Source organism: Carlito syrichta, unplaced genomic scaffold, assembly GCF_000164805.1.
Source record: "Carlito syrichta isolate Samal-C Ts95f unplaced genomic scaffold, Tarsius_syrichta-2.0.1 Scaffold111484, whole genome shotgun sequence".
Classification (NCBI taxonomy): Eukaryota; Metazoa; Chordata; class Mammalia; order Primates; family Tarsiidae; genus Carlito; species Carlito syrichta.
Window position 1 is genome coordinate 32217 of NW_007055580.1, and position 25850 is coordinate 58066.

A 25850-nucleotide genomic window follows, 5' to 3' on the forward strand; every position below is an offset into this window, starting at 1 on the left:
AGTCTTCCACGTAGCTGGAACTACAGGCACGTGCACTACCACGCCCGGCTAATTTTTTAATTTATGGTAGAGACGAAGTCTCACCAAATTGCCCAGGCTGGTCTTGAATCCCTGGACTCAGGCAATCCTCGTGCCTTCACCTCCCAAAGTGCTGGGATGATAGGCGTGAGCCCTGCGCCCAGTGTCCAGATGATTTTTTAACAATACTTTTTTTAAGTTGCCAAAAAATCACGGCACATATTCATGGGGTGCATAGTGATGTTTGATACATACAATGTCTAGTGATCAGACCAGGGAAATGGGCACGTCCATCGTCCCAAACATGGATCATCTCCTTGTGTCCCTCTAGGTGGTTCTGATGCACACTCAAGTTGGAAAACCAATGGCCTGGTTCAGGGTTGTCAACTGAAGTGCAGCTGTGTTAGATCCATCTGAGGGACTTCACAAAAGCACCAATGGCAGAGCACAGTGGCTCACACCTGTCATCCCAGCACTTTGGGAAGCCAAGGCGAGAGGACTGCCTGAGCCCAGGGGTTCAAGATCAGCCTGGGCAACATGGTGAGAACTCATCTCTATAATACATTAGCCAGGTGTGGTGGCGTACGCCTGTAATTCAATAACTTGGAAGGCTGAGACAGAACGATCAACTGAGCTTAGCAGGTCAAGGCTGCGGTGGCCATAAGCTTCCCACTGTACTCTAGCCTGGACAACAGTATGAGACTTCGACTCAAAAAAATCCAGGCACAGTGGCCTATGTCTGTAATCCAGCACTTGGAGAGGCCAAGACGGGAAGATCACTTGAGACCAGCCTGGGTAACATAGCGAGACCTTGTCTCTACCAAAAGTTAAAAAACTAGCTAGCTGTGGTGGTGCATGCCTGCGGTTCCAGCTACTTGGAAGGCTGAGACAGAAGGATCGCCTGAGCCCAGCAGGTCGAGACTGCGGTGGCCGTGAACATGCCCTTGCACTCCAGCCTGGGAGACAGAGGGAGACTCTGACTCAAAAACAGAACAAAACACTAATGTCCCAGAGTAGTGGTTGCCAGGGGCTGGGGAGAGTGGAGACTTGGGCAGGATGGGACGTCTTTTGCAGGGGATGAAAGCGTTCTGGAATCAGTGGTGATGGCCACACAACACTGCGAACGTACTCAATACCACTTGCTAGGTGAGTGTCCCCCAAAGTTCACGTGTTGGGAATTCATCTCCGCGCAGTGGTGTTGAGAGGTGGGGCCTTCACGAGGGCGCTGGGGCGTGAGGGTTCGGCCTCGTGGAGGACCTGGTGCTGCTGTCATGGGAAGGGTTCATGCCCCCATCCCTGGCTCCCTCCCGTTCTCCTGCCCTCCCACCTTCTGCTACGAGATGACACAGCCTGAAGGTCCTTGCCAGATGAGGGTCCCTCGACCTTGAACTTCTCAGCCTCCGGAACTGTAAGGGATACATCTCCGCTCTTTAGAAATGACCCAGTCTCAGGCATTCTGTTACAGCAGCACAAAGTAAAGACACCACTACACTGTACACACCATAGTGGGTAGGTGATGAGTTTTATCTCTATTAAAAATGAAGTACTGGCCGGGCTCGGTGGCTCAGTCTGCAATCCCAGCGCTTTGGGAGGCCGAGGCGAGTGGATGGCCTGAGCCCGCGGGTTCGAGACCCACCTGGGCAACTTGGCCAGACCTCATCTCTACAATAAATCAAAAAAATTAGCTGGGCGTGGTAGCGTGCGCCTATAGTAGTTTTGGCTACTTGGAAGGCAGAGGCGGAAGGATCACTGGAGCCGAGCAGGTCGAGGCTGCAGTGGCCGGGAGCAGCCACGACACTCCAGTCTGGGTGACAGAGTGAGACTCCAACTCAACAACAAAAAAAAATGGAGTACTGACACCTGAGAACTACCCTCAGAAATTCTGGTTCGAGCCCAGGCATTGGATTTTTTTTTTTTCACTTTTGAAATTACTACTCTATTTTGGCTGAGCAACCTGGATAAGCCACGGAAACAGTTCTTATTGCAATAAATGCGCTCTGCTGGTGCTGAGTGAAGAGTCCTCCCACATTCAAAGTGAGGCTCCTGCCTGTCATCCCAGCACTTTGGCAAGATCTGTGGGAGTTCTGTAGAAATTGCAGGGCCAGGCCAGACATGGTGGCTCACACCTGTAATCCCAGAACTTTGGGAGGTCAAGGGGGGAGAATCTCTTGAGACCAGGAGTTTAAGACCAGCCCGGGCAATATGGCGAGACCCCTGTCTCAGCAACAACAAAACCCAAAGTGGGTCACAGTGGTTTTGGTGACACGATTCTCCCCTTATAAATCTCTATTAAAAGATGTCACGGCTATGGAATAAGACTGAGCCACAGGAGAAGCACACCCTTTGGACTGCCTCTGCAATTTTTTTTTTCTTTTTGAGTTAGAGTTTCACTCTGTTGCTCAGGCTGAAGAGCAGTGACACAATCGTGGCTCACCGCAACCTCAAACTCCTGGGCTCAAGCAAGCCTCCTGACACAGCCTCCCTTGTAGCTAGGACTACAGGTATGCACCACCACGCCTGGCTAATTTTTTGAAAAAAATGTTTGTAGAGGCAAGGTCTCGCTATGTTGCCCGAGTTGGTCTCCAACTCTTGGGCTCAAGCAATCCTCCCACCTTGACCTCCCAAAGTTCTGGGATTACAGGGGTGAGTCACCACACCCAGACTTCCCCTGCCATTTCTACAGAATTGCATTGGTCTTTTAGAAGAATCTCTCCTGGTTGTTCTCAGACACACTTAGGGCTGAGAATCTGACTTAACGGAAATAAGACTGTACACGGTTTGCCTTCCTGATCGAGGGCCGGCTGTGTCAGCGTGGGAGGACGTGGGGTGGGGCACAGGACAGGACAAGCTCAGTGTAGACGTTGCCTGGCCCCCTCCAGGAGGGTGATGGACAGGAAGTCCCTAGGCTTCGGATCCAGGCTGCAGGGCCAGCTCTGCTGTGTCATCTGCTCCAGGGCTGGTCTCTCTAGGCCTTGGCTGTTCCCAAGGCTCGGTGAGTCAGTCTGCTCTCCCGTTTCCCTGGGACTCTGGGGGCTGAGTGAGGCTTCGGGGCAGGGGTGGGCAAGGGGCAAGCCGGCAAGGGACAAGCCTGGCCAGGTCCCCGCCGGCTCTGCTCTCTGCGAGCCCCCCGTGGCCATGTTGGACTCACCATCTCCGCTGCCAGGTGAGGCCGCTCAGGAGGAGAACGCTGACGAACAGGAAGACGCAGCCGGCCACTGTCAAGAGAGAGGCCGTCAGCAAAGGGGCCCTGGGCTTGGCATGGAGGCCCCAGGGGCCAGGGCCACGTGGCAGCCCCAGAACGTGCCCAGAGCAAGGCGGAGGCCGCGGTGTCTCTTTCCCCTTCTCCGAAGGCCGGTCCCTCCCCATGGGTCTTCTCAGAGGCGCAAGGAACCAGGGAGGGCCGGGCGAGGCGTGGGGGGAACGAGGGAGGCTGCCTCTCCTCGGAGACCCTCTTCCTCCAGGCAGGCCCTTCAGGAAGGTTCAGAGGCCAGCCTCGTGTAAGGGGGCCACAAGCCAGGCCTGCGCCTGGTTTAAAAAAAAAATGTTGACAGGGCTTAGGCTTGGTGACTCAGCCTGTCATCCCGCACCTTGGGAGGCCGAGGTGAGTGGATTGCCTGAGCCAGTGGGTTCAAGACCCACCTGGGCAACTTGGTGAGACCCCGTCTCTACAATAAATCAAAAAATGAGCCGGGCGTGGTAGCGTGCGCCTGTAGTTCTAGCTACTTGGAAGGCTGAGGGGGAAGGATCGCCGGAGCCCAGCGGGTCGAGGCTGCAGCCACTGCACTCCAGTCTGGGCGACGGAGTGAGACTCCAACTCAAAAAAAAAAAAAAGCGAAATATGAAGGTAAACGGTAAACACGTGAATGTCTCTTGACTGTGTTCATGTTTTCCAAATGCTGCTTTGCTGAGGTTCTGAATTATTTACTGAGGCCAATGCAGCTTTCAAAGCTTGTCTTTTCCCTTTCTTAAGAAACAGCTGGACTGTTTCTGGAAGGTTTTCCTCTCTCTGCCTGGTCACACTGTCCCCTCTTTCCCCCTCCCCCGCTCCTCACAGAGGGACACTGTCCTTCCAGATCAGCTCAGCGGGTGCGGCTGGCTTGAGGCTTCACTCACGACGTACCGTGAGCGACGCGTGGGCTTGTGAGTGGGGTTGGTACCTGGATCCGTCTTTCCTCTTATAGACATTCTGTCGTGTAAGGAGAGGACATTTTCCCCAACAACCAAGCTGGCCACGTCTCGGCCTGGTGTGCCTCGTGTCCACAGAGAAAGCGCCCCACCCACCTGCCACCTGGTAGTCCGCTGTTAATATGTTCTCCGCGGTTGTGGCTGCTTCTGTCTGCTCTGGAAAATCTGAGAAAAAGAGCGGGGAGGTGGGCGACACCCAGGTTATGGGAACTTTAGAACCACAGGAGGCTGGAGGCTGGTGGAGGGAGGCAAGGCCTCTCAGGGGATTAGAAACACAGAGGCTGGTGGGAAGGAGGGGGCTGGGCTCAGGCGGTCCGTCTTCTGCCGAGGGAGGCCACCCCTGTCTGGGTCTCCTCTTTCTGACGCTGGCTTTGGGGTGTGCAGGTCGCTGAGACCCTGACCCTGCTCTGGTGAGGGGAGGTTGGTGAGGCTTCCCGCCTCGGGTGGGTCACCCCTGCCTGTGGGTCCAGAACCTGCCCTTCTGGTTGGGCTTATGGCCAAGCCTTCGTGTTCACGGAAACGTCCCCGTACCTGTTGTGATGGCACGGGAAGTCTGACTCTCAGCAAGACTGGGGCTTGTGGGAAACTCCTCTTCACCTGGAGAGAAGAGTCAGCCACGCTTGAGGGGCTGGGCAGGCGACGGGAGGCTCACTCCGGCCCCACCTGCCTCAGCTGCCGGCCCTAGATACCCCCGTGGATGCAGGAGTCCTGGCTTGGGCACATCTCTGGGGAGGCCATGTCAAGGTCACTGGGAAGTGACTGCATGACCTCAGCAGAGCAGGCTCGAGGGAATTCGAGCCCAGACCTAGACTGTCCGTGAATCTCTGAGCAGCGCTTTCCCCGGGCTTCCTCCTCAGCTCTGGTGTCCACACGAGACTTGGGAATGGTCAAAGAATCCCAACGCGGTTGAGTCACTAGATGGAGTTGCCGTGTACACAGGAGCTTCCCGCAGGGGGCTCTCCTGCCTCTGGGTGCGGTAGGCCACCCCCTCCCGCCGTGCCCTGCCCTGTCCTGGCCTGTCACGGAGCTGGCAGGGTGGCCCGCGGGAGACAGGCCGACGGAGAGAGGCAGCATCGCCAGGGCCCAAGAGGAAGACACGGGATATGAGATGTAAGAGTGGCCAGGAACACTTATGGTTCCACATAAGTGGCTTCTGATTGTTGAAATATTCATAAGATTCCAGAAGGAAGATGGTGGGCCAGGCATGGTGGCTCATGCCTGTAATTCCAGCCCTTTGGGAGGCTGAGGTGAGAGGATTGCCTGAGCCCTGGGGTTCAAGACCCGATTGGGCAACTTGGTGAGACCCTGTCTTTACAATAAGTGAAAGAATTAGCTGAGTGTGATGGCGTACACCTATAGTTCCCAGCTACTCAGGAGGCTGAGGCCGGTGGATCACCTGAACCCAAGAGATCAATGCTGTAGGGAGCTGTGGTCACACCACTGCACTCCAGCCTGGGTGACTGTGACTCCCCCAAGAAAATGGTTGAGAAAAAAATGGAGGCCAAGTTGATTAAGGGGCTTGCCCAAAGTCCCGTGGCAGGTGAAGTCGGGGGTTCCACCCTGGTCGACCCAACACCGCAGTGGTCCCCAGGAGGGAGCCGTCCTACCTGGAAGCTGATCGGGCTCCGTCTCATCTTGGCACGTGAGCCGGGGCCTGGTCCACCTGGTCTTCCCGTGGGCCACTTCGCAGATGCTCTGGGCAGAACCCCTCCGGACGGCCCTGTAGCCCTGGTCGCACCGGTAGTGAACCGTCTGCCCCACCACGAACTGATACGTTCTCTCCTGGGCTTCGTGTTCCCACGAGGGAGGCTCCCTGCAGTGACCTGGGGAGGGAAGGGGCATTCTGAGCGCCACCTGGAGAGAGGGCTGTGAGCGGGCCCGGGCGCCTCTTGCTGGAGGCAGGACCTTGGTTCTGATCTGGTCCATCCGTCCGTTCACTCTTCCACTCAACCAATGCCTTGAGAACGTCTGTGTGTCAGGAAGCCCGCTAGACCCTGGGGGATGGCATGAAGACCCCATCGCTCCTGCGAGGGGCGAAAAGTCAGCTGGGTGAAAAGACGCGGTGAGGACTGGGGGCAGAAGATGCTTGCTGCGGGAGCCGGAGGAGTGAGCGACCCGTTCCGACTGGTGCTGCCTCGGGAAGAGGACATGCCGGGGCCGGCTCGTGAAGCCATCGAGGGTCCTGATAAGTGCTCAGGGCGGTCTCAGCGGGGGCCGAAGAGCAAGTTCAGGCCCATCTGAGTCAAGTTCGAGCCCATCTGGGCCAAGTTCAAGCCCATCTGGGCGAAGGAAGCACGAAAGCCACCTTGGATTTCCACTGGATGATGGAAGAAGCACATTCTCGGCGGGTGGCTGGTGGCCATCTGGGGACTGTGGTGAAAGGACTGGGGACAAAGCCAAAGCCAGAAGCAGGGAAAAACTCAGGGATCTCAGAGAAGTGGCGCATGGTCTCTGATCAAGCCATGCCTGAAGTCTGGCCCGCATGAGCGCTGCAAGACCTCTCAACAGCTCCCATGCCCAGTAACTTTCCACTCACTCGATGAAAACCCAAAGAGCATGTCCTGCTCTGATCTAATCTCAGCATCCTTCCTGCCATCCCCTATCTGGACCTGTGGAACTGTGTGTGCCCTCCAGCCCTAGGCTGGGAAACGGCACGTGCCCTCTGACCTCCAGGCCCTCCCTAGCCAGCGTACCCCCATACCCTCTGTGAGTGTCCCCAGAAGCCCTCGGCTCCAGCAGGAAGTGGAGGGACCCTGTCCCAAGCCGGCCTCTGCAATGTAGCACTTTCCACATCACGACTGAGCTTGTGTTTTCGTCTCAGAATAAAACATGGCTGGCCCGCCGATGCACTTCCTGACGGTCTGAGCCTATTGGGACGGGGTCTGCGTCTTTCAAGTGAAATCCTGCACACACTAAGACAATCTGGGAAACAGCCATCAGCCAGACCAGCCGGTGGCCCCTTGAGGAAGGGCCCCACACACAAACCTCCCTGGAACCTGCCAGAAATCAGGGAGGGTGACGCAGAGGAGGCAGAGAGAAACAAATCAATGACACGTGTGTGGAGGCATCGTTCCAGGACAAAGTTGGAGGGATACAGGGACAACAACCCTGTGCTGCCACTATGCCCTGGATTAGGCTGTTTTTCACAATAGTGGAAACTGGAAATAAATTCAAACTCGTTCAAAGTAAGAAATCGGTAGGAAGAGGCCTCCTCTCATCCAGGAGACCCGGCCTGCTCCGGTCCTGCTCTGTCTAGTCATGTCTTTTAACTTCCTGTGTCTCAGTTTTCTCAGTAAGTTGAAGACAGACTTCCTGCTCCCTGACTCATTGGATTGTGGGCTTGGTCGCGATGATCTATGATAAAATTCCTTGTGAGCTCATAAATTTAGCACACGATGACAGGTCTCATAAGGTCAGCTGGTCCTGAAAGAGCCCAGTTCTCCCCAGCGGGCTCTAGTTCTTCTTGATGTCATAACTTCAGAACGATCCACTTGGGAAGGCTGAGGACAGGCAAGGGGCAGTTGTCCCCGTGCTCACTCACTCACTGCCCAGGAGTCCAGAGGTGGTTTTCTGGACCCTACGAGAAACGCCTGGAGGTAGACAGTTTTGCTTGAAGCACATTGTCTTGTCCTTGAAGGAAAAATGCTGTGTCCCTGAGGGCGGGGACCGTTGTCTTCTCTTGTTTGTATCTTCTGTCTGCAGAGTCTGGGCCACAGTGAGTTCCAACATGCTTCTGAGTTGAACTGAGTCAGATTTGATCCTGCCAGCTGCCAAGCCCGGGAGGAAGCCCAGGCCCGAGTTGGTTTGGGAGGCTGAGCAAACAGCCAAAAGCACCCTGCAAAAGGCCTCGTCCACATGACACCCTGGGAAGCGGGGAATGAAAGGCATGCGCTCAAGAGCCAGGGGACAGACCCTTCTCCTCTGGGGACACGTCCCTACAGGCAAGAGAAGGTCGGCTCCCAGGAGTTGACCGGAGGACAGCTGCTCAGAGGCATTCATCGCTTACCTGGAAGGTCCGCTGGGTCCACAGGCTGCCTCGGACTTTGCATTTCCGTGGATTTTCCTTCTTTCTGGTCTCGAGGCTGAGCTGTGACCTGCTTCTTTGTGTTCCTAGGGGCTAGAAAGTATGACAGAATGAAGCCGATCGCGTCACGGATGCTTACCACAGAACATTCGGTCACTTACTCAAGAAGAGCGTCTGCCTAGCACCCATGCTGGGCCTGGCGGTGTCCGGGTCCTGGGGCCACAAAGTTGAGCCCCGCAGATGCCCTCCTGTGGGTAGGGCCTGCTCATGCTGCCCCCACCCCCCGGCCCTGGCCTCTTGTTGTTCATGTGCATGACGGCCATGCCGCGACGTGTTTCTTAAAAAACGGAAGGCTGGCGGAAGGATCGCCAAAGCCCAGCAGGTCCAGGCTGTGGTGGCCGTGAGCCTGGGCGACAGAGTGTGACTCCGACTCAAAAAAAAAAAAAAGGAAGGTTTTCAGGCAGAATATCTTGTGTGTGTGTGTGTGTGTATGTGTGTGTGTGTGCATTTCCCACCCAAAGGACCTCCTTCCTTGCCATCAATTTGGTCAACGTTGCGCGTGGGTATGCGTGTGACAGCAATTAGGAATGGCCTCCCTCCACAGCCCCCCGAATCCCTTGTGCCCCTAAAGCAGTTCAGAACGCAGAAAGTGGAAGACGTGCAATCCTAAAGCAGCCACAGGGAGCCTTCCAGAAGAGCTTCCTCCAGTGCGAAGAGGTAGGCAAAGGAGTTGAGTGTGAGTGCCCTCATGAGGGGGGTTCGGAATTCCAGTTCAGGACAAAGCAGGGGGTCTATGGGGAAATCGTCCAGGAGGGGCTTCAGTGGGTAGTGGCTTTCAGGCTGCAGTCATACCTGGGGTGGGTGGGAAAGGGGACACACGGCTCACCCAGCGACCCCATCTCGAGGTTTTGTTTTTGTTTTTTGAGTCAGGGTCTCGCTCTGTTACCTGAGTGGAGTGCAGTGGCACAGTCACAGCTCACCACGGCCTCTACCTCCTGGACTCAAGTGATCCTCCCGTCTCCGCCTCCTGAGTAACTAGGACTAAAGAGGCACGCCACCATGCCCATCGAATTTTTTAATTTTTTTGTAGAGACGAGGTCTTACTATGTTGCCCAGGCTGGTCTTGAATTCCTGGGCTCAAGCAATCCTCCCACCTCGGTCTTCCAAAGTGCCAGGATTACAGGCGTGATCCCCCACCCCCAGCCTCTATTTCCTATATTCTTATATTGCAGAGTGTAGGTGATCTAGCAGGGGAGTGTGACTGTATGAGAAAGGCCTTGGGATTCAAGAGAGAAACTTCAACAGCAAAATCTCAGTATCAGGTCAACTTGGGCTTAGAAAGCATGGGGGCAGTCCGCTGACTCCCATGACATCCAACTCAGGGGACCACAAGGTTCTCAAGCCACAGTTTTGATGTCCAGATTTTTTTGTAAATGGATGTGGGCTGGGCACGATGGCTCACGCCTATAACCCTGGTACTTTGGGAGGCTGAGGTGAGAGGATTGCCTGAGCCCATGGGTTCAAGACCAGCCCAGGCAACTTGGTGAGATCTTGTCTCTACAGTAAATAAAAAAATTAGCTGGGCATGGTGGTGTGTGCCTTTTGTTCCAGCTACTTGGAAGGCTGAGGTGGAAGGATCGCCGGAGCCCAGCAGGTCAATGCTGGGGTGGCTGTGAGTGTGCTACTCCAGCCTGGGTGACAGAGTGAGACTCCAACTCAAAAAAAAAAAAAAAAATGGATGTGAACAACCGTCCCTGCCTCGGTTTCCCTCGTGCTGCTGGGTAGACCCATCCAATGCCGGCCTGCTCCACCTGGGGCTCCTTCCTCCCTCCTGACCCCACCCCCAGTGCCCAAAGGCCTTCAGCACCCAAAGGCCTTGCAGAGTGGAGCAAAAGGCAGCCACCCTTGGGGAGCACGGGGGTCTTTGGGGACATCCTTGTGCTCTAGCTGCCTGCTCCCGACCCGAGCTGGGGAAGACCTGGACAGATCACACTTCCTTCTTGACAATACATTTCCCCCAAGAAATCCCGAAAGCCACTATGGAACCCAGCACGCAAAACGCTGGCAACAGAGAAGACTCTAGAACTCGGTAGCACGCGTTTCTGTGACCCTCATCTGGGGGGAAATCCCTTCCACTGCCTCAGTGTTCTCCCGAGTGCATTCCTTAGGGTTGCCGAGATGTCACTGAAAAGGGGGTGGGGGGCTCACAGCGTCGCCTCAGGGTTCTACACTGCCAGGTGCATGGGGCGGAGCTCGGATCTTTGCATTCATTCAACAAGATGTGGCAGCAGGTGTGAGAGCTGGGAGACCAAGAAGAAAAAGAAAAGAAAAGAAACAAGGGGCTAATTCAGTCTAATGGAAAGTGGATAGTGATTCCCCCATTAGAACTGCTAGAAATGTGTGTATGTATCTTTAGTTGAGTCAGAGCCTCACTCTGTCACCCAGGCTGGAGGGCGGCTGGAGGGCGGTGGCACAGATCACAGCTCACCACAGCCTCAACCTCCTGGACTCAGGCCATCCTTCCCCTTCAGCCTTCCAAATAGCCAGGACTAAAGGCACAAGCCACCATGCCTGGTTACTTTATTAAATTGATTGTAGAGTTGAAGTCTCAAGATGTGGCAGTAGGGTGTGAGAGCTGGGAGACCAAGAAGAAAAAGAAAAGAAAAGAAACAAGGGGCTAATTCAGCCTAATGGAAAGTGGATAGTGATTCCCCCATTAGAACTGCTAGAAATGTGTGTATGTATCTTTAGTTGAGTCAGAGCCTCACTCTGTCACCCAGGCTGGAGGGCGGTGGCACAGATCACAGCTCACCACAGCCTCAACCTCCTGGACTCAGGCCATCCTTCCCCTTCAGCCTTCCAAATAGCCAGGACTAAAGGCACGAGCCACCATGCCTGGTTACTTTATTAAATTGATTGTAGAGTTGAAGTCTCATGATGTTGCTCAGGCTAGTCTCGAACCCCCGGGCTCAGGCAATCCTCTTGCCTCTGCCTCCCAAAATGCTGGGATTACAGGAGCGAGCCACTGCATGGGCCTTGAGAGCTGGCCATTTAAAAGAGCCTACTCTTTTTAGGTCAGGTCCAGTGGTTCACGCCTATAATCCCAGCACTTTGGAAGGCAGAGGCAAGAGAATTGCCTGAGCTCGGGGGCTCGAGACCATTCTGAGCAACATGTCGAGTCCTCATCTCTACAATAAACAAAAAACCTAGCCGGGTGTGGTGGCACACACCTGTAGTTTCAGCTGCTTGGAAGGCTGAGGCAGAAGGATCGCTGCAGCCCAGCAGGTCAAGGCTGCGGTGGCCGGGAGCGGCCACTGCACTCCAGCCTGGGTGCAGAGTGAGACCTTGACTCAGAAAAAAATTTAGAAAACAAATAAATAAAAGTGCCTGTTCCTCACTCTCGCTCCCGCTCTCTCCAGGTGACACGCCTGCTTCCCCTCCCCTTCTGCCATGACGCTAAACATCCGAGGCCTCACCAGAAGCCCAGCGGATGCCGGCGCCATGCAGAACCGTGAGCCAGGTAACCCTCTTTTCTTAAGAAATCGCCCAGCCTGGGGCATTTCTCGCTCGCGATGCCCACGGGCTCGCCCGTGGGCCCGTCTCACTCTCGGCTGCGTTTGCCTCTCCCTTGGTCATTACGAAGGAAGCCACTCACAGGAGCTTGCACAGCGACACTGGCTGTCCCAGGAGGAATGGCTGGAGTTTCCCGTGCAGCGCATGTAGGACGACTCTCGCTTCAGTCTGCGGAAGCCATCCTCGCAATCACAGACTAACATGGTCCCCTCCTTGTAGGCCAAGGCCTTGAAGCTGGCGTGTGTGATGCTTGGTGGGTCATCATCACAAAGCTCTGTACAGAAAAAGCAGCATTTTAGGAGTTCAAGGGGCCCCAGGCAAACACTGCCGTATCTGATCATGCGATGACTTCATCACGTATGTATCTGTTTAAAGGACTGACTTCGATGTCACCTTTTCCTACAAAGGAACAAAGGCAGCTATCGGGGTTCTTCAGGAACCTTTGGATCGGAGCTGGCTCAGGGGTTAACTTTCCCAAGTTCCTCTCCAAAGTACATTTTGAGCTAAAAGAGTGGAAGTTCACAAGGTCTTATTCTGAATATGTCTCACGTTAGGCAAGTATAGAAAGAGAGGAGACGCCGGGCTCGGTGGCTCAGCCTGTAATCCCACATCTTTGGGAGGCTGAGGTGAGTGGATTGCCTGAGCCCGCGGGTTCAAGACCCGCCCGGGCAACTTGGCGAGACGTCATCTCTACAATAAATCAAAAATCAGCCGGGCGTGGTAGCACGCGCCTGTAGTTCCAGCTACTCGGAAGGCTGAGGCGGAAGGATCGCCGGAGCCCAGCGGGTCGAGGCTGCGGTGACTGGGAGCAGCTGCTGCACTCCAGTCTGGGCAACAGAGTGAGACTCCAACTCAAAAAAAAAAAAAAAAGAAAGAAAGAAAGAGAGGAGGGCCAAAGGATACAGGGAAGGGAGGGCCGGGCACGGCAGTTCAAACCTGGAATCCCAGTGCTTGAGGTCAGGCGTTCAAGTCCAGCCTGGGCAACATGGCGAGGTCCCATCTCTACAAAAATAAAGATATATATTAGCCCATTGTAGTGGCCCGCACCTGTAGTCTCCACTACTTGAGAGGCTGAGGCAGGAGGATCCCTTGAGCCCAAGAGGTTGAGGCTGCAGTAAGCTATAATCATGGCACTGCACTCCTTGTTTCTAAAATCAATCAAAATCAATCAGTCTACTGTTTCAAAGCTCATCCCAAAAAAGATGTTTCATTTTTTTAAAAAATAAGAAAGAGAAAAAAGTCATATAAATTTAATCGAAGGGCAACACATGTCTGTGCAAAATATGTTTGGAAAAAAAAAAAAAGGATGGGCCGGGCTCGGTGGCTCAGCCTGTCATCCCAGCACTTTGGGAGGCTGAGGCGAGTGGATTGCCTGAGCCCACGAGTTCAAGACCAGCCCGGGCAACTTGATGAGACCCCGTCCCTACAAAAAAAAAGCCGGGAGTGGTAGCACGCGCCTGTAGTTCTGGCTCCTTGGAAGACTAAGGCAGAAGGATCACTGGAGCCCAGCAGGTCGATGCTGGAGTGGCCATGAGTGTGGCACGCCACTCCAGCCTAGGTGACAGAGTGAGACTCCAACTCAAAAAAAAAAAAAAAGAAAAAAGAATTGTTGTACTCTTTATAGCTAATGATTCTGTACATTTTACATATAATTCTGTATTAAGAAATATAAGCTAGGTTCGGTGGTTTAGCCTGTAATCTCGCACCTTGGGAGGCTGAGGTGAGTGGATTGCCTGAGCTTGCGGTTCGAGACCCGCCTGGGCAACTTGGTGAGACCTCATCTCTACAATAAATCAAAAAATCAGCCGGGCGTGGTAGTGCATGCTTGTAATTCCGGCTACTTGGAAGGCTGAGGTGGAAGGATCGCCGGAACCCAGCAGGTCGAGGCTGCGGTGGCAGGGAGCGTGCCACTGCACTCCAGTCTGGGCAACAGAGTGAGACTCCAACTCAAAAAAATAAAATAAATAAATAAATAATATATGCAAAATGTTTTACTCAATGTGGCAAGTAGCAAATGTGTGTTTCTCACCTATCTGCCCACGTCTGAGTTTACCAAGTACCATCTTGTACCATGAAGACCTTAAGAATGGATGCTGCTGTCCCACTAAGGACACCAGAAGCAGTGGCCAAGCATCCAACCACCAAGGGGGACGTGGCACTGGCCTAACAAGAAACACAATCCCATCGCACACTTTGCAGCATGCTCTTCTGCTTCAAGGGATTAGATCTTGGGGGAAATGCCACCTGCTGGAGAAAGGAGGACGATGGGGCATGACGGCAGGAATAAGAGAGGGTGGGTGAGCAGGAGGCTGCAGCCCAGCAAGTCTCGGCACCTGGGGAGACACCCAGGGGCGAATCAGGGCAGGTGCTGCTCTTGCTGTTGTTGACCAGCCTGTTGCTTGTTAGTCACTTAGGGTGGGGGAAGCTTCTCTGAATTCTGGCAACTTGTCAACCTAAAGTCCACCCCGACTCAGTGGCTTAGACGTTCCTGATGTCCCCAAGAACCAGCGGTGGGGAGGACTTGGACAACTTAGCCTACCACTGACCAAGAAGGGACCAAACAAAAGCAACTGGAATGGGCCCGGGAGGCTGGCGCTTACAGTGGAACGGGCAACCCAAGCACTCAGTAAATTCTGGCAACCACCCAGTAAGGCTAGAGAGGCAGTGTGGCGGACAGGAGAGAGATGGGTTTCTAAATTCTGGCTCTACTATCTTCCTGGCTGCATGTTTTCACTTCTCTAAGGCTCGACTTCCTTTTCTGTAAAATGGGTACAGTAATAATTGTTTTACTGATTTAAAGATTACAGGATATAATAGGTTAAGGTAACTTACAGAGAGTCCAGAAAATAATATGCTGGTTCTGCTCCCTTTCTTTTTCTCACTGTCCAGAAAAGAGAATGGTAATTCAGATGGAGACTGGGCTCAAGCTTACCTTTACCTTTAACTCCGGCAAAAGGTTCTCTCTCTCTCTCTCTCTCTCTCTCTTCCCCCCACCCCGCTGTATCATTTGCTGGCACCTATCACGCGTCAACGCCGACCAGTGTGTTAAGTTAAGAAGAGAATTCTGTTGCTAGATGTGGATAGTAATCAGAAAAATCAGGAGGATTTCTGCCTCCAGCCATGACAGAGTAACTGGGTCCCAAACTTACATTCTGCTAGAAACAACTGTAAAACCAGACCAAAGGTCTGCAGCAAGTGTTTTCCGGTATCGGACAATAGGCGGTTGAAGGCTGCACCATTTGGGAGGAGAAGAGCGTCTGAGCTCACCAGCAGGCACCCGGGCTTTCTTCCTAGGGCATCCTCCTTCCAGCAGCACCAAAGTGGAGCCCAAGCAGGACAGCGGTCTCACTGACCTGGCACGGCTGGGGTTTGTGGGTGGGGCTCTGGAGAGGAGGGGCTCCGGAAGTGTGCGGGGGGCCCACCTCAGGTTCTCCCTGTTGCCCAGGCCGGAGTGCAGGGACACGATCACCCCCCAGTTCACTGCAGCCTCGAACTCCCGGGCAGATGGGATCCACCCTTCTCAGCCTCCCAAGTAGCAGAGACCACAGACATGCACCACCATGCCTGGCTAATTTTTTTATTCTTTGTAGAGATGAGTTCTCACTATGTTGCCCCAGCTGGCCTCGAACTCCTGGGCTCAAGAGATTCTCCTAACTTGGCCTCCCAAAGTGCTGGGATTACAGGCGTGCACCACGGTCCCCCGCCGGCCCCCTCAGACTCTTAGCTAAGAGCTGGTATGAACCTGAACAGGGCAGAACTCAGTGAGACCTAGCACGGATTGCCCATTGTGGTGGCTGAAAGAACACCCATACAGATTTTATTTACGAAAACAAGTATCCTGCCCGAGAGGAAAAGATATTCCTGGGATGAGTTTCAAAACCAAAATAGACCTACCCTTACAAAGACTGAAACCTATCTGATAGACAAGAGGATGTTGCACCAGTCACTTAAATGCCCGTCAGGACAAAAGCCATTATCTATTAGAGGAAAACCACAAAATCCAGACTCTCTACACGTGCAATTCATAATACTCATCAAGTTAAAAAAAATTCTAGACATGTGAAGAAACAGACAAGATGACATACTTTAAAAAGCAATCAATGTGAACACACCCTAAAATGACCCAGATTTTTCAGACAAGGAACTTCAACAGTTGAAATAAATATGCTAAGCGTTTAAAGCTGGGTCATTAAACTGTGACCTGCAGGTTGGCTGCCATCTATTTTTATAAAGTCTTGTTGAGACAGCCACACTCACTCGTTTACATTTATCTATGGTTGCTTTTCTGCTGTAATGACAGAGTTGAGTAGTCGCAGCAGAGGCTGTATGACCAGCTAGCCTAAAATATTTATTCTCTGCCCCTTTAAGAAAGACACTGTTGGCCGGGCACTGTGGCTCAAGCCTGTAATCCCAGCACTTTGGGAGGCCAAGGTGAGGGAATTGCCTGAGCCCACGGGTCTGAGAATAGCCTGGGCAACTTGGCGAGACCTCATCTCTACAATAAATCAACAAATTAGCCGGGCATGGTAGTGTGCACTGGTAGTTCTGGCTACTTATAAGACTAAGGTGGAAGGATTGCCTGAGCCCAGCAGGTTGACCCTAGGGTGACCATGAGCATGCCACTGCACTCCAACCTGGGTGATAGAGTGAGACTCCAACTCAAAAAAACAAAAAAAAAAAAAAAAAGAAAGAAATTGTCAACCTCTAATTTAAAAGAAAAATGATCATAATGAGTGAAAAATTGAATATCTCAGTAGATAAATGAAAACTATATAAAAATAACCAAGTGAAAATTCTAGAACCAAAAGTTACAGTATCTGAAATAAGCTAGAGGGCAAATCAATAGAAATTATTCAAACTCATGAACACAAACAATTTGAAAAAGGAATTGAATAGAACTTTGATGGTCTATGGAACAATATCAAATCATTTAACATAAATTTAATTGACATCCCAAAAGGAAAGGAGAGAAGGAATGGAGCAGAAACAATATTTGAAGAGATAATGGCCAAAAATTTCTGAAAATGGATGTCACACGTTGACTTACAGATCCAAGATGTTCACGACACCAAGCAGGATATATATATCAATATATCCATATCTATATATTTGTGCCTGTATCTGTATCTATATCTATCCCACCTAGACGCATCACAGCTAAACTGCTGAAAACCAAAGACAATGAGAAAATCTTAAAAGTGCCCAGAGAAGAAGGACACATGCACATAAGGGACGACTGACTTCTCAAGAGAAACAATGGAAACCAGAAAATAAAGCACAACATAGCCCAAGTTTTAAAAGAGAAAAAGCCTGTCAGTCTTGAATTCTACTTAAAGACATTATTCAAAAATGAGGATGAAATTAATATATTTTCAGATAAAAGAAAGCTTTGAGAATTTGTTGCCAGCACACCTATATTACAAAAAAAAAAATGCTAAATGAAAAATTTTCAAGCTACAGGGAAATTTCACCAGCTAGAATGATAGACCTACAGGAAATAATGAGGAGAACTGGTAAACACTTAGGTAAGTGAAAAGACCATCTTTTTCTTTTTAATTGCTTTGAAAGACAACTGCTTAAAACAAAAATAATAGTACGGTGTGGTGGGTTTTGTTGCACGTGTAAATGTAAAATATAAAACAACTAGAATATAAAAGCAGGGAGAGCAAAATTTTACTGTTTTAGATTTTCTATCATATATGAAATGGTATGATATTAAATAAGTAGATTTTGATCAATTTTTAAAATTTTGATTATGATAAATTAAGAATGCATACTGAATAACCTAGAGAAATCACCAAATAATGCTACAAAGAGTATAGCTAAAATTAGTGCTGAAATTTGTTTGGTTAACCAAAATGAGGAGAGAAAAGAAAGAATAAGGTAATAAAAACATAAATGGGACAACTAGGAAATAGATAGCAAGAACCATATTAGTTATTACATTAAACATAAATGGGAGAAGAGTCCATAAATTAAAAGATAGAAGGCTGGATGTGGCGGCTCACACCTGTAATCCCAGAAGTTTGAGAGGCCGAGGCAGGGGGATTACTTGAGCCCAGGAATTCAAGACCAGCCTGGGCTACATAGAAAGACTTTGTCTGTACCAAAAAAAAAATAAATAAATCATGGTAGTGCATGCTTGCAGTCCCAGCTACTCGGGAGGCTAAGGCGGAAGGATCGCCTGAGCCCAGGCGGTCAAGACTGTGGTGAACTGTGATTGTGCCACTGCACTCCAACTTGGGCAGTGGAATGAGACTCCAACTCATGAAAAAGGAGAAAAAATGGAGGGCTTCTACTCATCCAAAAACATTAAGAAAATGAAAAAGTAAACGATAGGCTAGGAGAAAATATTGGCAACGTGTGTCTCTGCCAGAAATGCCTGTGTCCAGAATACAGGAGGAATTACAAGTCAGTACAGGAAGTCCCCAAAGTACATGTGAGTTCCATTCTGAGACCACGTTTGTAATTCTAGTTTCTTTTAAATTCAGCAAAGTTAGCCCAGGTACCCAGCGAACACAACTGGTTACCTAGTACTATATGTATGTGACGGGCTATGCTGACTTCTGGTAGAAATAATACATTTAAAAAAAAATTCACATGTGCATCAAAGTCCGTAACTTGAATGTTCGTATATAGGGGATTTGTTGTACTCAAAGGTCAGCAGCCCACTGAATGGGCCAAGGCTTGAAGAGTCACTTCCCCAAAGAAGATACACGATTATCAATAAACCCCTGAAAGGTTGCTCAACATCAGATACCAAGAAAATGTGAGTTGAAAGCCCTCATGAAATAGCCCCTTAGACTGGCAGAATGGAGACAAACAACGTGGACAACATCAAATGTTGGCCAGGAAGTAGAGCTGCCAGAATGCTCTGACAAGGCTGGGAAGCAACACAATTACTTTGGAAAGCTGTTGAAAGGTGTTTTGTTTTGTTTGAATTGGGGTCTGTCACCCAGGCTGGAATGCAGTGGCACAATCATGGCTCAACGCAGCCTCAATCTTCTGTGCTCAAATAATTCTCCTGCCTCAGCCTCCTGAGTGGCTGGGACTACAGGTGTATGCTACCACGCCCAGCTAAATTTTTTTTTTTTTTTACTTTTTGGTAGGGACAAGTTCTTGCTGTGTTGCCCAGGCTAGTCTCAAACCCCTGGGCTCGAGCAATCCTCCCACCTCGGCCTCCCAAAGTGCTGAGATTACAGTCGTGAGCTATTGAGCCCAGCTGAAAGTTTTTAAACAAAGTTAAATACAGAAAGTGCCAAAAAAGGTGTACATTTTCAAAAAGAAAAAACTGTATTATAATTGTTGTACTCAGTATACACCAATAACAAAAGGTGAATGCAAGTCACGTTTGACTTCTGCAATTACAAGAGGCATTCAAAGTGGTTACCGTCAGCGTCAGACACTTCTGATGATGGCGAACATCTCTTATCATCGCTTAAAATGTTTATACATTTTTTTGGCACCCTTGGTATGTAACTACCCTAGGATCCAGCAGTTCTCCTAGGTATTTATCTAAAAGGAGTGGAAGGATACATCTACAAGAAGACTTTTAGAAAAATTTATAGCATTTATTAATATGTATTAATGTATTATTTATTGATAATAAGCTCAACAACTCAAATAACCATCATTGGGAAAACAGGCTAATAGCTTATGATGTATTCAAGCTGTAGACTACCTCTTAAAAAATAAAAGAATGAGCTACTGGGACATAGCAACATGGATAAATCTTAAAAACATTATATTTCAGATGGTGAAATCAGAATCACCATAGGATGGTGATTTTTTTGGAAAGAGGCAGAAAAACGGTCTTGGAGGCAACGTTATGTCCTTGGAAACCCTTTAATTACATAATGACGTGCTTTTCTAGATAAGGTCATGGACATTTTCAGAGATGTTGTAAGTTAGCCTGACCTCCTGTCCAAGGAGGTCACACGGGGACAAAATTAACTGGACACAAGATAGTACGTCCTGTTTGATTCCCTTTACAGGAAACTCAAGAAAAGACAAAGCTCATAACCAGAGAGAGAATCAGGTGGTGTTTTTTTGTGCTAGGTGGGTATTGAGTAGAGGAAGACAGTGAGGTGGAATGACACAGTGTACACATTTGTCAAAACTCATCTGTGCATTTCCCTATAAGTAATTTTGCCTCAACAAGATCAAGGAGACATAGCCTTTTGTCATTTGCCATTATTTATTATCAAAAATAGTTAAAGACAGCCAGGCATGGTGGCTCATGTCTATAATCCCAATACTTTGGGAGGCCAAAAGGGAGGATCACTTGAAGCCAGAAAAAGTTCAGGACCAGCCTGGACAGCATATTAAGACCCCTATCTCTACAAAAAAAAATTAAAAATTAGCTGGGCACAGTGTCATGCACCTGTGGTCCCCGCTACTTGAGAGATTGAGGCAGGAGAAACACTTGAGCCCAGCAGTTTGAGGCTACAGTGAGCTATGATTGTGTGACTGCACTCCAGAGTAAAATCCTGTCTCTGACAAAACAAGAATAATCAAAGATTGATCTCAGATGCATTCAGATTCCAGTATCTCAGCCACGAGCCAAGAAAGTTTCTAAACACATAAATTTGAAAAGAGGCAGAAACACTGTCTTGGAGGCAACGTTGTGCCCTTGGAAACCCTTTAATTACATAATGATGTGTTTTTCTAAATAATTTCAGAGTCGTCATAAATTAGCCCAAGTGTCCAAGGAGGTCGGTCACACAGGGACAAGGAAAATCACAGCACATCTTACTCTCACAACGTTCCTTTTGCAAAGCCTCTTTCCTGGAATTTAGATGCTCTGACGCTTCGGGGTCTTTAGCTGACTAGTCTGTGAGGAGGTTGGTGACAATTCTTTTCCCGGCCAGGCCTTGCCAAGGGATGGCTAATGATCACCTGAAGACTGTGGGGGGAGGAAGGTGTGTGGAAGGTGCCTGGAGGTGTGTTCTGTTTAATCTAGTGGGAAGAGGCTGGGCTCGGAGGCTCAGTCGGTCATCCCAGCACACTGGGAGGCCAAGGCGAATGGATTGCCTGAGCCTACGGGTTCAAGACCAGCCCGGGCAACTTAGTAAGACCTTGTCTCTACAATACTTAAAAAAAATTAGCCGGGCATGGTAAGCTCACTACGCCTGTAGTTCGGGCTACTTGGAAGGCTGAGGCGGAAGGATTGCCAGAGCCCAGCAGGTGGACGCTGGGGTGGCCGTGAGCATGCCACTGGGCAACAGAGTGGGACTCTAGCTCAAAGCCAAAAACAAAAACCAAAACAAACCTAGTATCAATAAATTCGGGATTTTTTTTTTTATCCTTCTCAGCATGGTGTCAAAAAAAAGAACAGGAAACCCTGCAATGTAGTCCACATATTTAAAATTTTTTTAAAAAGCTTATTGAAGCTAAAAAAAACCAGCAGGAGTACAACATCCAGAAAGGATTTTAAAATAACATGTCTAGGGCAACCCCTGGGGGTCCCCTCCCACTGTGGGAGCTCTTCAGTCCTCTCAATCAATCCTGCTTTCTCACACACAAAAAAGTGTCTAGATATGTCTCAGAGCAATGATGAAGGAGAATGCCATGCACGCAACTCTGAAAGTTCTTTAAATCCGAAACAGCACGTAGCTGCTCCTATCCCTAATCCTCCCAACTCAGCCTCCCTAGCAGCTGGGATGACAGGTGTCTACCACCACATCTGGTCTTTAATTTTTAATTTTATTTGCTATAGATGGGGTCTCGCTACGTTTTCCAGACTGGTCTTGAACTCCTGGCCTCAAGGGATCTTCCTGCCCCAGCCTCCCAAAGTGCTGGAATGACAGGTGTGAGCCACCATACCTGGCCTCAAGCCAGTTTTTCTGACTCCCAGACCTCTGCTCTCCCCTTTTGAGTATTGGATTATGCCCTCGACCGCTTGTCACTATTCCCAGAAGGACAAATGTGCAGCTTCTACTTCTTGGATTTCGGATAAAAGACGAGAAACTTGGGGGCACGAGGTAGATGCTGCCCTTCTGTGTCGCTCTCTCCTCTTCCTGCGACACACGGCAAGGAAGACCAAGAGCGTTCTGGCAGGCCAGTGGCTCCTGTCTCATGTGGAACGGCGATTTGCTATTTGCCCTCAGCTCTACTTCCCTAAGAGAAAAACTGCCTCTTGCTTATTTTTTTCATTTGCGTTTTTCACAGACAGGTTCTCACTCTCATCCAGGCTGGAGTGCAGTGGCATGATCATAGCTCACCGTGGCCTTGAACTCCTGGGCTCAAGCGATCCTCCCACCTCAGCTCCCCAGGAGGTGGGACTGCAGGGGTGTCCTCCGCATCCTGCAAATTTTATTTTTTTAAATTTCGTAGAGACAGGGTCTCGCTATGTTGCCCAGGCTGACCTCAAATTCCTGGCCTCGAGTGACCCTCCTGCCTTGGCCTTCCAAAGTGTTGGGATTACAGGTGTGAGCCACTGTGCCCAGCCCCCCCTTTTTTTCTCTTTTTACCCCTCCTTGTTTCGAATTGGAATAGAACTAAATCTAATTTTTCCCTGAGATGTTTTCGTGTCCCTTGAGCTAACTAACCAGAAACACCAACGCGTGAAGGAGACTTGGGGGGAAGGTTGTTGGATCAGTGAGAGGACACCACCCTAAAGGAGGACATCCCAGGTCCACAGCAGCGTGCGCTCAGATGCCACCTGGGGACCTTGCGGGCTGGGATTTGATAGGGCAGGTGTGGAGGCGAGACTGTCCAACAAACTCCCAAATGACGCCAGGGTGATGGGCCCATGGACCACACTTGGTGTCGCCAGGGTTGAGAGTAAGATAAGCCCTGGCTGGCATGCTCCCTCGCTGTCTTCCCCCTTCCCAAGGACCCGTTGCCCTCCAGAGCGAGCAGGGTCCCTGGGTCACTGCCGAGACTGCATCCAGAGCGGTTTGCACCCCGACGCATCACTCGGTCTCCAGTAAGGAGCAGTGGAAACTTCCTTGGCGGGAGGCGAGTGGGCATGAGCATTTGTGGGTGGGGTGACTTTTGGTGTTGTTTCTCTCGTGCTCACAGCCAGAGAGAACTCATCTGACCCCGTGGTCCATGTGAAGGGCAAGAAAGGTGAAGAAAAGGAAGAGACTTCGGAGGACGTGGGCTGGGTTCGAGAGAAGATCCTCTGCTCTGTGGGAGAAACAAGGTCAAGTTGTCGGATTCATAGCCCAGCCAGCGCTGGTAGATGGCTTCATCTTTGCACCTCCACAAGACGAAGATCAGGATAGCTCCCTGAGCGCACAACACTGCTGGATGCTGGTTTGCACAGGAGTGCGTCCAGCACTTGGGTCACCTGGTGAAGAAGGGAGCTGGTTCCTGCCCTCAAGTGACTCATGTTCTGTGTCAGGTCCCGCAAAAACTCCAGAGAGACGCTTAATGCCAGAGTTCGTCTCTCACTTCCTCAGGAAACCCAAACCAGCAGTCCGGGCCTTAGAGAAGGTTACGAGGAGCGTGTGAAATGTTCTTTTCGATAGTATGATGGAATCTGAGAACGAGAAGGGCGCTAAGAGCTCATCTGGGTCAACCTGTGTGTGTCCTAGATGAGGAAATGGAGACCGTAGGCCTGCCGCAAATTTGAGGCAAGCCTTGGCTTAGAGCCAGGTCCCCGACCTCCGCTCCAGCACTTTTCCCTCACACAGACCTGTGATCTTCAGGAAGGAGTGTGCCTTTGCCCACCTGTTGAAGGTGATCTCTCCTGGAGAGGCAGAGCTCTGTCTCAACTCTCCACGTCCTGGGTGGTGTTTGTGTGATGTTGTGGTTTAGTTCAGATCGTTATCGCTGATGCAGTCAGAGCGCTCAGGCCCTCGGTTGAGGTTATTTATGTAATAGTAGCTAGGAGTCTGAGCCCTGCCTGTATGACCTTCAGGGCTCACGACAGCTCCAAGAGGTGGATACTGGCATCCCTGCTTGGCATAGCAAGAGACCGAGGTTCAGAGAGATCAGGTAAGTTGCCTAAACCACACGCACAGCTCAAGGTGGTGGGACAGGAGTAGCAGAAGTGTCTACTGATGCTGTCCTTACGTCCGTGTTTTTAAAAAATCTCACTTTTACTTTCAGGAAATTCATTCAAATAGCAAATGTAAGTGTACAGGAAGAAGCAAGGATGGCGGCAACAGACATGTGCAGAAATGGCTTGTGGATACCATGTGTTCTAAGGTTTTTTATTATTTGAGAGAAGGGTTATGATATTGATTAGCTCTTGAGTTTGAAAATTCTGGGTTCATGTCAACATGTTAAAAGCTACATCTAAAATGACAGAGTCAAGTGAATAACTTTCCAAACTAGTGGAGGAGAAAGAAAAAAGTAGTATAAAAACGTATTTAGAGCCGGGCTCCGTGGCTCAGCCTGTAATCCCGCGCCTTTGGGAGGCTGAGGTGAGTGGATTGCCTGAGCCCGCGGGTTCGAGACCCACCTGGGCAACTTGGCGAGACCGCATCTCTACAATAAATCAAAAAATCAGCCGGGCGTGGTAGCGCATGCCTGTAATTCCGGCTACTTAGAGGGTGGAGGCGGAAGGATTGCCGGAGCCCAGCAGGTCGAGGCTGCAGGGTCCGGGAGCAGCCACTGCACTCCAGTCTGGGCGACAGAGTGAGACTCCAACTCAAAAAACCCCCCAAAAAACCCAAAACGTATTTAGGCCGGGCGCAGTGGTTTCCGCCTGTCATCCCAGCACTGTGGGAGATGGAGGTGAGAGGATTGCCTGAGCCCAGGGATTTGAGACCAGCCTGGGCAACTTGGAAAGATCTCATCTCTGCAATAAATCAAAAAATTAGCCAGGCATGGTGGCGTGTGCCTGTAGTTCTAACTACTTGCGAGACTGAGGCGGAAGGATCGCCTGAGCCCAGCAGGTTGAGGCTGCGGTGGTCATGAGTGTCCTACTGCACTCCAGCCTGGGCAACAGAGTGAGACTCCAGCTCAAAACAACAAAACAAACGTATTTAAGTCAAAAGAAAGGAGAAAAGTGCATTAAAAGAGAAGGTAAAAAAACGAAGAACAAAATAAAAGAGTGGAAATCCATTGAAATAGATTAGTAATAATTCCCAATGTGATAAACCAACTCTGCAGTTAAAAAAAGACTGTTGAACCAATTTTTAAAAACATGCCAATACACTGTCTAAGGGACATGCTTGAAGTATAAAGCCTCGAAAAGCTTGCAACTAAAAGAATAGGCAATTACAATTCAAAAAAAAGTAATATTAATATCAGACATTAAAGCAAAAACTTTCATAGAACTACAGATGTCAGTATGTATTGTTAAAAGTGCAATTTTCGCTGGGCTCGGTGGCTCAGCCTGTAATTCCAGCACGTTGGGCGACTGAGGCGAGAGGATTGCCTGAGCCCGCGGATTCAAGACTCACCTGGGCAACCTGGCAAGACCTCGTCTCTACAATAAATCAAAAATTAGCCGGGCATGGTAGTAAGCGCCTGTAGTTCCGGCTACTTGGAAGACTGAGGCGGAAGGATCGCCGGAGTCCAGCAGGTCGAGGCTGCGGTGGCCGGGAGCATGCCACTGCCCTCCAGCTTGGGTGACAGAGTGAGACTCAAACACACAAAAAAAGTGCAATTTTCAGGAAAGCATACAAATCCATTCACAATAGCAAAAACATGGAACCAACCATGTTGCCCATCGAAACTGGACTGATTAAAAAAAATGTGGCCCATACACATGATGGAATATTACACAGCCATAAAGAAGGACAACCATATGAACTTCGAAGCAACTTGGATGGATTTAGAGTCTATCATATTCAGTGATCTGTTGCAGAAACAAAGAACAGAGTATCACACATTCTCACTCATAAGTGGACCTTGAACATTTACCGTAATACTGCTGGGATGTTGGAGGGTGTGGTCACAGCAACAATAAGAGTACCTGATCTCAAACTAGGCAAAGTGAGGACCAAAGGGAGGCTCAAACTTTACCTGTACAATGATCACTTGTATACCTAATCCTGAATTGTACCCCACATCTTTAAAAAAAAAATCTACGAGCTGGACTCGGTGGCTCAGCCTGTAATCCCGCGCCTTTGGGAGGCTGAGGTGAGTG

At 50.2% G+C, this 25850-nt stretch overlaps 1 protein-coding gene across 1 annotated transcript in view; it reads right to left on the reverse strand.

Moving 5' to 3' along the window:
- Positions 1-3015: 3015 nt before the first annotated feature.
- Positions 3016-25850, reverse strand: part of IL2RA (interleukin 2 receptor subunit alpha) — a 23513-nt gene continuing 678 nt past the window's right edge. Inside the window, exons 2-8 of the mRNA XM_021717988.1 lie at positions 11883-12074; positions 8210-8320; positions 5811-6026; positions 4735-4800; positions 4300-4368; positions 3167-3233; positions 3016-3061 (exon numbers count right to left, since the gene is read on the reverse strand). Coding sequence (XP_021573663.1) covers positions 3016-3061; positions 3167-3233; positions 4300-4368; positions 4735-4800; positions 5811-6026; positions 8210-8320; positions 11883-12074 — 767 coding nt within the window. The remainder of the gene's footprint in view (positions 3062-3166; positions 3234-4299; positions 4369-4734; positions 4801-5810; positions 6027-8209; positions 8321-11882; positions 12075-25850) is intronic.